At 42.7% G+C, this 12,352-nt stretch overlaps 1 protein-coding gene across 1 annotated transcript in view; it reads left to right on the top strand.

Moving 5' to 3' along the window:
• DNAH9 (dynein axonemal heavy chain 9) overlaps positions 1–12,352 on the top strand; it is a 331,426-nt gene that overhangs the window by 39,715 nt on the left and 279,359 nt on the right. Inside the window, exons 11-14 of the mRNA XM_077892621.1 lie at positions 1,106–1,174; positions 2,840–2,966; positions 6,425–6,680; positions 7,918–8,159. Of these exons, the coding sequence (XP_077748747.1) occupies positions 1,106–1,174; positions 2,840–2,966; positions 6,425–6,680; positions 7,918–8,159 (694 nt within the window). The remainder of the gene's footprint in view (positions 1–1,105; positions 1,175–2,839; positions 2,967–6,424; positions 6,681–7,917; positions 8,160–12,352) is intronic.

Here is a 12,352-nt window from a genome sequence, read left to right as displayed (position 1 = left end):
TTCCACGTCTCTTTGCTGCCTCGACAGGTGCATCTGCTCATTCACCAGGAAAGGGAACTAAGCAAGTAGAGGGGGGAAAACCTACCAGGAAATCCAGTGCTTACTCTGCGTACCTGAGGGTTTATACCGTAAGCTCAAGAGACCTGATGAAGAAACCTTGTTGGTAAAGACCAAGTGGGTGTTTTAAAGTCTTTGCAAAAAGCTGCCTCACTTTGCCGGCAGAACACACACAAAACAGACCCTCCAACACAGTTCGTGTGAAGGCTCTGAAAGTGGCAGCTGCTTCAATTCTCCTGGAGGCTGGTCTCTTCATTTTGGGTTGCAGAGGAGCATCGAAACCAGGTAGTGGTGTGGGTAATGGGCCTCCAGCCGGACTCTGCTTCTGTTCCTCTGTGGCTCCCAGCATCCCCGCCGGAGCCTCTGAGTGTGTGTTGTGTGTGTATGCACATGTGTGCATCGGTGTGCTCACATTTGGGGGCACAAGAGGTGAGAGAGGAACCTTGTATAGACATGTCAATGAGTAGGAGGGCTTGTCATCACGTGTCCTAGAAGGATTTCAGGGAAGGAGAAAGATACACATACATGTTATATATGTATGTTTATAACATACACATGTATGTGCATACACTACTATATATGTATATACACACATATATAAAACATTGTTTAATGTTATATAGTTTTGTTATGAGGCATAATGTTATATGCAGTTTTTTTCCCCGAAATACAGAAAGCTGCATCTAGAATTTTCTTCTCATATCTCAGTTTCCCTTTTATTTAGATTTTGGAAGGACTTCGCTTCCTCACACTGGACTGGCTGGGCTAGGGGTGGGGGGTAGCTGTGTCCTGCTCTCCCTGCACCCCCCCCCCCCGGGGCGGGGGGGGGGGCGGGGGGGGGGGTGAGGCGAGCATTTCAGGAACTGCAGCTGCCCTCTGGTGGCCGGTGGGTGATGTTCTTGAGGAAGGAGGTAGGCTCCTTTAGGGGCCTTTGGAAACCCGCCCCCAAAACCATTCAGTCTCTTTCTAGGCTGCAGTTTGTTACTTAGATGGTTATGTTGGCTTCTTCTAAACTGGTGCCGTTTCTTGTTCTCTTTTGTGGGGACAGTTGCATGGAATCTGCCGAAGGAAAGCGAATGACCCAGAAATATGAAGATATGCTCTCGTTGCTGGAAAAGTAAGTGGCTTCTGGGGTTGCATTGTTCTGCAAATGGCACGCCCCCCACCCTGTGAGGCCTTTTGTGGCTCCCGGTTTGTGCAGCAAAAACCCGGAGGCCCCCCCGGCCCCCCCCCCGCCACACACACACACACACACACACACACACACACACACACACACACGGCTGCCAAATGCCACTCTCTGTCTTATGATGTAACTGCAATGCCTGTGAGTACAGCGCTTCTGGGGTCACCAACCCAGGGTCTGGGGAGGAGATGCAGCTCCGTTCTAGTTACAGACACTTTCCAGGCTGGTTTTGTGAGGAGCGTGAACTTGGCAGAGCTGGAGGAAGTAGGGCGCTCCTCATGGCGTGGGGCTCAGTGTCACGGAAAATCACAGCAGCTGCTCGCTGAGCAGAAAGCAACAGTTGGTGCTGCAGAAAGAGGAGATGAGTTTTATAAATATGTCCTGTGTCCTCTGACACAGAAATGGTAAGAATGACAATTTGCCATTTGCATGGGCTCAGAGCTGTTCCTGCTCTAAAGCCACAGTTAAGTCTTCTGTGGGTACAGGTTCTACTGCCCCATGGTTAGCAAATCCCAGATCCGATGATGCTGGCACATCCTCTGGCTGGGGGGCCTCTTAGGGTCTCCCCCCAACTCTCATCTCTTCCTCGTGGCTTTTGCCTCCCTCTCCAGCCTTGACCTCTGCCCCCTGTGGTCTCAGGTGTCCCCAGATCACAGTCCACCCTTTCCTACCTCTGCCCAGGGCTGTGCTGTTGTTTCTACTGGGAGCATTCATTTCCCTTTCACTGTCCTACCTCTCCTGGTCCTCTGACACTCCATCAAAGCTCAGTGTGGCCCCTCTTCCATGAAGCCTTCCTAGTGTTCTTCTCATCATGCACTCACCCCTGCCATGAGAGGCCTCATGCCCGGTACATCTCTCCAGGATTGTACTCCTGTATTTTCTGCTTACCTGTGCTCCAACACATTAGCTGCATTTACCATGGGGTGTTATTCCCCATGTTATCCCTCAAGCCCAACACATGGTAGGCATCCAGTCAGTGTTTAATGACTGAGCAAGGGACGTCTTGAGCTGCATGAAGATTAGCATGAGAGCAAATCTTAGCCAGTAAGTTCTTCCAGGATTTAATGAGAGTGGTCACAACTCCCCTTCTGCCCTGAAAAGATTGCTTGGAGCCTTTCTTTCTGCTCTCCTGTCATTTAAGCTGTGCCACCTTTCGAAATGAGGTGCTACCTGCAGGTGATGTGTCTGGCTGAGTCATTGACTTAAGAATGGATTCAGGAAGGGGCACCTGGGTGGCCCCAAGTGTCTGCCTTTGGCTCAGGTCATAATCTTAGGATCCTGAGTGAATGCTGTGTCAGGCTCCCTGCTCAGCGGAGAATCTGCTTCTCCCTCTCCCTCTGCTCTTCCCAACCCCTCCACTCATGCTTTCTTTCTTGCTCCCTTTTAAATAAATAAACAAAAATCTAAAAAAGAAAAGAAAAAAGAATGGATTCAGGTATTTTACCAATAATATCTTCAGCTCATGATATACACATGTGTATGTACGTACTTAGATACCTGGGTTGCATATTTGTTAAGATATCTCTGTCTTCAATTGGTCGTTGCTGGGTGCTGGAAGGGTGCATAACAGGTGGCTGTTGTCTCTGGTTCTCACAGGTATGAGGCAAGACTTTATGAGGACTGGTGTCAGACAGTGTCAGAGAAGTCCCAATACAACCTTTCCCGGCCACTCCTGAAACGTGACCCTGAGACAAAGCAGATCACTGTCAACTTTAGCCCCCAGGTAAATCAGGGGGCAGAAAATTCCTTTTGGGCTCCTCAAGAGACTCATTGAACTCCACTGATCTCCAAGGCAAAGGGGCTTTTTATAAGAATATAGAAGGTGCTGAAAAGAATTTCTACCCTGGATCTCCTCCCGGGGAATGAATCCTGAGGTGTGGTGTTTTCTTAGGTTGTCTAATGTCCACATTATTCTCCATGATTGGCCAATAAATTTGCATTGATTTTGCACAACAGAATATAATTGAAAAAAAACATTTTTTTTTTTACCTTTCATTTGTGTGGTAATAGCTTTATTATGAACTTGGCTTCAGGCACAAAGTTAGACTGGCAGTTACACTCAAGATGAACTCATCTGCAAGTTTCAATATCCTCTTCTAAATATGCACTGTTTGAAATTCCAGAAGGTATATCTATACAGGAATAGATATTACTACCCATCCTTGGACAGAGGGGGTGACAGCATTACCTTTTAGTACCAAACAGAGTTGACTGTGCCTGCCTTGAATGCATGCTCCACATGAAGGCTGTTGACTAGACATGAGAAGGCCAACCAAATATAAGATCCAGTTCCTGCCCTCAAGGAACCCACCAGCTAGTTGGGAGCTGGAACCTCAACATGTAGAGATGTATCTTTATTAGATCATATATGATAAATCACACTGGAGTAGCTTTGGAAATAAAACTCTAGATTACGGATACTCAACTGAGGCAATTTTGTCCCCCTGGAAGTAATTTGCGTTGCTAAACATGGACTGAATGCCAATGGTGTAGGGTGAGTAGATTCTAAGGATGCTGCTAAACTTCCTACAACATGCAGGATGGCACCCCACAAACAGGAGATTTTGTCTGAAAATGTCAGTAGTACTGAGATTGAGAGATGCTGCTCTAGCTGATCAGAAAAGCAGAAAGTCCTTATGGACTATGGCAGCATGGAGAGCGTAAAGCTGGAGAAACATGAAAATCAAAAGCCAGCCCGCATCAGGAAGCATATGGGGAAAAAAATGTTAAAAGTATAGGCTACAAGGAGCTAAAAGCCCTTGCCTACTCCTGTCTCAGTGGCATGTTCTCCAGGAATGCAGCAATAGAGAGCCAGAAACTGAGCTGAAGTAGTTGTAGGAACTCAGCAGCCCTCAGGATGGTATGGGGGATGGACCACTCCTCTTCTGTATACTCCAGAGCAAGTACTCTCTCTGCCCCAATGCACAGCATGTAGTGGGTGCTTTATAGGTGTTTGTAGGTAATAGGAGGCAAGGGGGGAGAGGAAAGAAGGGAAAAATGGGGAGAGGGAATTAATACCTGAATTATAAAGTGAGTTAAGGGGAGACAACCAAACATACAAGTCAAGGAAGAGCTGCAAACATCCCTTAGCTCCTGCTTGGAGCAATGTGACAATGGCAGTCCTAATAAGGATGAATAGAAACACACATATTCTAGAGGGACATGATCAGATTTGCCCCTTTGTGGCCATTATAGGAATTATATGGGTGAAAAATATTTTTTTTATAAATTATTTCTTTAAATTATTTTAAATTCCCTATCATTGGACATTTACATTATCTTCTAGTTTTATCAATCTGTATTTCATTGACTGTAGGATGCACTTTTTTTAAAACATCTTAGCATCTCTAAAAATGGCATGTGTTTATAGTTTAACATGCCATATTTTTTTTTCTTTCTTCCATAGTTGGACATGAAATAATGGTGAATCTTACTATTGAAGGCATCTTACAATGAAATAAAATACAGTAATAAATATTAAATATATATAAATTAAATATGAAAATATATAATAAAAATAAAACAAAATATAATATATAATATATAAAAATATAACATAGTAAAAAATAAAATATATTATAAATGTATGTACATTTATAATATTTCAACATTGTTTTAGTTTATATCTGACCACTAGCAAAGTAGAACTTTCTCATGTGTTCATTGGCCAGTTATAGTTCTTCTTTTACAAATTGCTTATTCATGTCTTTCTCCCATTTTGGAGTGGAAATACTCTCTTTTCCTCTGAATTTGTTAGAATATTTGGGAAATATTTGTCAGCTATTACAAAATCTGTTGCATATGTGTTTTGTTTTGTTTTTGTTTTTTACCAGTTGAGGTGTGCCATTTTATTATGTGAATGATATTTCATACTTATAAATTTTATCTTTTATTTCCTATTGTATGTTTAGAAGGGCCTTCTCCACCTCAATATTATATAAGTAGCCTCCAGGCTTTAATTGTTTTTGTTTTCAGTTTTTACATTTAAATTTTTAATATCTACCTTGAGCTGATTTCAAAATAAACTAGGAGGCCTAGGTCCTGCCAAATGGTTAGCATTTGCCTAAACCCTGAGGAGAATTGGCTGGGCAGTAGTGAAGCACTGGTCTGGAACCACTGCAAGGGGAGCTAGGAGCCCAGATGTCCCTGCAGAGGTCAGGAAAGGGGAGTGGAAGGAGAGGGGGGCAGAATCTATGGCCTGGTATCTGTTTTGTCGCACCTACCTATATATACTAGTCCTCATAGGTTCAGAGGTAAAAGGATAAATAAAAGGGGGTGGGGCATCGGGGTGGCTCAGTCAGTTAAGCATCTAACTCTTGATTTCTGCTCAGGTCATAATCTCAGGGTTGTGGGATCAATCCCTGCATCAGGCTCTGCATATAGTGCAGAGTCTGCTTATTCTTCTCCCTCTGCTCCTCCCTGACTCTCTCTCTCTCTGTCTCTCTTTCAATTAAAATTAAAAAAGTATAAACAAAGAATGAAGACCAGGATGCCTAAAAACCCAGATGAAAGCTCCTTTTTCCATTGGACCACATCTGCTTGGCCTCTCATTTGTGTACTTCCACTCAACGTAGCACCCACAGATGTTCCGAGAGGTGCGGGTACTTCCATTTCTCATATGTTAAGACACAAAGATACACCAATGCAGGCTTATGGAAGTGAAGGGCTATTTCAGATGATCATATCTGATGATCCCAAGTTGTACAATGGGGCATTGCCTCTCAATTGTCAGTGTCTCTTGTGCTTGTGACCTGGTTGGGGAGACTACCAGGAGTCTGAGTTCGAGGCTTCTCAGGCACGGGGCTGGCCCAGACCAGGTGATTCCCCTCCCGCACTCCTTCGCTCCTCCATGGGAACTAACAGACTCCGTCAGCACGAACCCATCATTGTGTCAGTCATATACCCAAAAGCATCAAGGTAGCCCTGTTTTGTCTCTGAGGCCACCTTTCTGCAGTTGCTCTTTGGGGTTTACGCACTCGGTGATTGTTGCTGCCTCTGAGTCCTCTTCCTTCTGCCAGAACTCAAATTTCCTTCTCTAGATTTGCAAAAGAGGTAGAAGCAAAAGTTAAGAAGGGCCCCATAAGGAGCTTGGGGGCCCCGGGATTTTCCTATCTTTGACTGGTGATTGCTGTTTTTCATGGCCACTGACCACAGCCACATAATGTGGATTCTCCTTTCCAGCTGATTTCCGTGCTGAAGGAAATGAGTTATCTTGAACCCAGGCAGAAGCAGCATGTTCCTGAGACAGCAGCAGTCTTGTTCTCCTCCAGGGAATTCTATCGGCAGCTTGTGGCTAAGTTGGAGCTGATGGCAAATTGGTACAATAAAATTGTGAAAACTCTTATAGAGGTGGAATTTCCCTTAGTGGAGGAAGAGCTGCAGGGTATCGACCTCCACCTAAGAGCTGCAGAGGAGACTCTGAGCTGGAAAACAGAAGGTAACAGGGCACCGCCTGGAATCCAGGGGAGGGAGGGAGGTCAGGGGTTAAGATCCTGATAAAGTTGATAGAACCATGAATGATCCCCCTCCAGTCTGGTTTTTGTTTGAAACACAAGCCTACCCTCTCAGACACACACTCAAAGCAGAGAAGACAAGAAGGGTAGTATTCCTTTTCTTCCTTCTCTTTTGGATATGATTGGTAGATTTAGAAAATCTTGCCACCATGTGCTGCAGGAGGCTCAGAGGTCGCATGACACCTCCCGTGGTCTCCAGCATATGTTGGGCACACTGTGAATGAGGGCTTTTACTATATTATGAGTTACTTTTCTTCACTAGACTGTAGACATCTTTTTTTATTTATTTGAGAGTTACTCATTTGAGAGACAGTGTGAGTAGCGGGAAGGGTAGAGGGAGAAGAAGAGAATCTCAAGTGGACTCCCTGCTGAGCATGGAGCCCAGTGGGGGACTCGATCCCATGACCCATCATGACCTGAGCTAAAATCAAGAGTCAGATGCTTAACTGACTAAGCCACCCAGGCACCCCTAAACTTTAGACCTCTTAAATGAGGGTACTATGCATTTAATTCTCATATATCCTCTAATTCAGTACTAATTTCATTGATGGATTAACATTTGTAGGATACTGTGTGATGGACTCGGGGGGAATATGGGATATGAGGTGTATGAGACATGGCTCCTACCCTCAAAGAGCTCACACTTAGTTGGGACCACAGACATGTACAACTGTAAATTGTGCAAGACAGGCTGTGATAAAAAGCTATCATAGAGTTAAAAATAAAGCATGAGGAATCACAGGGGAGGGAGATTAATTTTCCCTTGAACTCAAAAGAGTTAAAGTTTCAAAAGAAAGTTATGGTCAACTCAGAAGTCTTAGAATGTCATAGTGAGTTACAACTGTATGTTATATACAAGAGGGAACAGTATTTTCAACATTTAATAAAGCAAAAGTGCTTAGAAAAATAAGGTTCATTAACCCAAATGAAATCATCATGGTGTACTGGTTATGCCCCAGCAACTGTGCCAACTTTTGTGCACTGGTTTGGTAAGCATTACCTCTTTGTTTCTTTCCCTCCTTTATGAGGGTTATGATAAGCATGGGCTGTTCAACCTACCCAGGTAAAAGTCTTTTAAAACCTACAAATATTAAATCCTTACCTTTTCTAGCAATTAGACCTTTAGCTATTTCTATTAATTTTGTTTCTTTGGGGGCACAGGCATCTGGGATTATGTCATTCAAATCACTGATAGCATCCGTGATCTCGAACAAAGAATTCAGAAGGCTAAAGACAATGTGGAAGAGATTCAAAACATCATTAAAACATGGGTGTCTCCAATATTTAAAAGAAAAGATGGAAAAAGGGAATGCCTTCTTTCCATGGATGATCAGCATGATCAGCTGGAAAAATACTACAATCTCATCAAAGAATCTGGACTTCAGATTCATGCCCTTGTTCAGGTAATAACCAGCCTCTCAGATATACATACCATTGGCCAAGGGGGAGCATCCGGAAGTGTGTCTGGGTGCAAGAAGTGATTTGAAAATTAAGACAATCAACAGAGGTTGTGCCTTCTGCCTTCAGGGATGCTAACAGATAGGGAGAGAGGAAAGGCACATTCTGGTATCAGTATGTCAAAATTAATACTGTCTTAATGGTGATCCCGCATGACTTAAGTCCCACACCAAACCTCAAGGAGAGAGAAGGCCATGCCCAGTACCAAACCCTAAATTATCTTCTATACTAACCAGCCCCGACTTGCTCCACACAGCCCATGTGAACCCCCAGCAGCACCTCCGTAACCTGGCTCTATACGCCTGAGGAGATGAAAGATGACCGTGGCCTCTCTACCTGCCTTTGTAAAGAGAAGAAACAGTGCGGGCGGCTGTACTTTCTGCAGGAAGGCTCTGCCCTGTGTTATGATCAGGGCAGCTTCGTGTCTGCCATCAAAGACCAGACCATGGAAGGGAGCTATAAGTGGCCACCAGCTTCAGCTCTACTCCAGCTGCCCTACATGGGCCAGTTCTGGCAGGTTGATCTCACGCACAAAATCAGTAATGAGTCACAGATGCTATCTGGGATTGTCTATGGTTTGAAGCAAGCAACGTATTGTACTTTTGACTTTGTTAATTTTATTTATCTGCTTTCTAGTTCATTGATTTCTATTCTTTGTTCTTTATCCTTTCTTTCCTTAATTTGGGGTCATGATGCTCACCTATTCATGGGGACAGCCTCCAAGGACAGAAACTTAGGGTATAGATTTTGAGCCTTTCTTCTTCTTTTTGAATACAAGCATTTGACATAATTTTCCCTATGAGCTCTGCTCTAGTTGCATTCCAGAAATTTTGTGCACCTCATTTCCATTGTCATTCAGTCTTAATTTTTTTTTTTTTGCTTGTGACTCATGCTCTAACTCAGTGGTTGTTTAGAAGTGCATTGTTTGATTTTCACTTATTTGGGGCTCTTCTGGCTAGCTTGATGAAATTGGCATCAAGTTCAGTCCAATTGTGTTCAGAGAAAATACTCTCTAAGATCTGAATTATTTGGAATACACCAATACTTGTTCCAACACCTAGAATACTATCCACCTTATTGCATGTTCCTTGTCCACTTGACAATTTGTTTATTCTTCCATTGTTGGGTATAGTGTCCCATAAATACCAGTTAGTTCAAAGTGGTTGATAGTATTGTGCAGATCTTCTGGATGGTTTCTGAGTTTTTTGCCCCTTTATTCTCCCAATTACTGAAGATAGAGGGTTAAAATCTCTGCCTGTGACTCTGGATGATTTGTCTAAGACTTTAGTGTGGTCAGAGCTTTCATCAAGTGTTTGATGCTCCTTTGTTTCTTTTTCAAAATAATTTGTTTATTTGGAGGGGGAGGGGCAGAGGAAGAGGGAGAGTGGGAGGGTCTTAAGCAGACTCTGTGCTGAGCTGGATCCCTATGTGGGGCTTGATCTCATGACCCTGAGATCAGGACCTGAGTTAAAACCAAGAGTCAGACACTTCACCGACTGAGCCATCCAAGTGTCCCTGGACACTTTTTTAGTACGAACACACTTATAATTATTTGAACTTCCTGAGGAATTGACCACTTCATTCTTATGAAATTGACTTTTTATTTCTCATAATACTCCCTTGACCTGTTAATACTGTAGTCTTGCCTTCCAGATTCACCATTCCTACTTTGCACTGCCCATCTTCCCACCCTTTTACACTCAACCTGTTGGTTTCTTTGGAATCAAATTTCTTCTCTTGTAGACAATATAGTAGAGACTTACATCCCTAACAACTCTGCCTATTAACTGGAATGTTTAGACTATTACATTTAATGTAATTATGCTGTGATTGGATTTACCTAACCATCTCGCCATTTCCTATTTGCTTCATGTCTGTTTTGCTTTTCTGTTCTTCCCTTCCTACCATCTTGTTGTTAACTATTTTAAAAATATTCTATTCTACTTTTTTTAAGATTATTTATTTATTCATTCATTCATACATTCATGAGAGACAGAGAGAGGCAGAAACATAGAAAAGGGAGAAGCAGGCTCCTTGCAGGGAGCCCAATGCAGGACTCAATCCCCAGACCCTGGGATCACAACTAGAGCGAAAGGCAGACGCTCAACCACTGAGCCACCCAGGTGTTCCTATACTAATTTCTCAATTGGCATTCCATCATGTTGCATAGTCATCCCATCCATTTACAGTGGTCATTCTGGACTTTAGTATGTTTCAACTTAGAGTTTTGCTGTGAAATATAGGAACCTAGCCACCCTATGGTTCAGTTCAAGCCCCCCTGCAACTTTTGTACTGTTGAGTGTACATGCGTGTTAAGTAAATCCCACAATAAATCCCAGGCCTTGCAGAGTATTATATGTTTTTGTTTTAGAAACTCAAGAAAAAGGGGCACCTGGATGGCTCAGTCGGTTAAGTGACCAACTCTTGATTTCAGCTCAGGTCAGGATCTCAGGGTCCTGGGTTGGAGCTCCAAGTCAGGCTCTATGCTCAACAGGAAGCCTGCTTTAGAATTCTCTCCCTCTCTCCCTGTCCCTCCCCCACTCTCTCTCTCTCTCTTTAAAATAAATAAATAAATCTTTTAAAAAATAAAAAAAAAACTCAAGAAAAGGTATTTATAGTATTTTATATTCACCCACATACTCCCCATTTCCAAACTTGTTTTTTCTTTTCTGAAAAGCTGACTTCCCCCTTGTGGTCGTTTCTCTGCAGCCTGAAGAACTCCCTTTAGCTTTTCTTACAGATCCAGTTTGCCAATGACACATTCTCTCAGTTTTTGTTTCTCTGAAATGTCCTTATTTCACTTTTTTTTTTTGAAGGATAGTTTCATTGGATATAGAAATCAGCATAGACAGTTTTATTTCTCTTACAAAAATTATTTCCTTGTCTCCTCCTCCCCTCCAATGTTTCTGAGAAGCCAGCCCTAATTTGTTTCTTTGTTCCTCTATATGTAATGTATTGTTTCTCTCAGACTGCTTTTAATAGATTCTTTTTTTCTAGTCTTTGTGTTTTTGTTTGTTTGTTTGTTTTCTGTCTCACTGAGATGTGCCTGAATCAGTTTGCTTTCTGTTCACCCAGCTCAGAGTTTGTGAGCTTTTTGAACCTATTTTTCATCAAATTTGAGGAGTTTTTAAATCAAATTATGACATTCTTGACTGCTAATTCCAACATCTATTTTATTTTCGGAGTCTTTTTTTTTTAATGTTGATGTGACAACAGTTTATTTTTCTCTCACATAAAATAAGTCTGAGGAAGATACATTCCAGGATTGGTAGGGCAGTTATTTGCTAAGTCTGTTCTTGGTGATTATTTCCTCTCTTAGTTAAATATCATGCTTTCCTGCTTCTTTGTATGTCTAGTAATTTTTTATGCTATGTTCTAGTCATATTGGATACCGCTTTAGAACTGAGTTGTTATTTCCTTTAAAGAGGTTGTGTTGTTTGGCAGACAATGCCATGTTACCAGGCAAGGGTAGGAGGGAGGGAAGGAGAGGGGGAGGGAACACACATGTGCCCCTTTATGTTTATGTTTTCTTTTTTCTCTCTTTTTTTTTAAAGATTTTATTTTATTTATTCATGAGAGAAAGAGAGAGAGAGAGGCAGAGACTTAGGCAGAGGGAGAAGCAGGCTCTCTGAAGGAGCCTGATGTAGGACTCAACTACTCAACCTACTGGTGGATCAGCTTGTTCCTGTAGAGGCTCAATTTTAAGCTTTGTGAGGGTGGTTCTAAGGAGGCCTTACTCTAGGGCAGTTCTAACCTCCAAAGCATAGTGTTTCTGGGGTCTTGGCACGATTCCTAGGTTATCTATAAAGTCTTTCATAATTTTTTAAAAGATTTTATTTACTTATTTGAGAGAGAGAGCACAAGCAGAGGGAGCGGGAGAGGGAGAAGGGGACTCCCCCCTGAGCAGGGAGCCTAATGCAGCACTTGATCCCAAGACCATGGGATCATGACCTGAGCTGAAGGCAGAGGCTTAACCAACTGAACCACCCGGGCACCCCTATTATTTCTGATAGAATCACAAACATTGTCCAGTGTTGTATGACCACATGATCTCTGTGCAGCTTACCACAACTGTTCTCTGCCAAGCCTTACAGAATCTGTTTTAAGGATATACAGCTTAATATTCAAAGATTCAAGG

This window comes from Canis aureus, chromosome 3 (assembly GCF_053574225.1).
Source record: "Canis aureus isolate CA01 chromosome 3, VMU_Caureus_v.1.0, whole genome shotgun sequence".
NCBI classification, from domain to species: Eukaryota; Metazoa; Chordata; class Mammalia; order Carnivora; family Canidae; genus Canis; species Canis aureus.
Note: the sequence above shows the minus strand (reverse complement) of the source record. Positions and strands in the feature narration are given on the sequence as shown.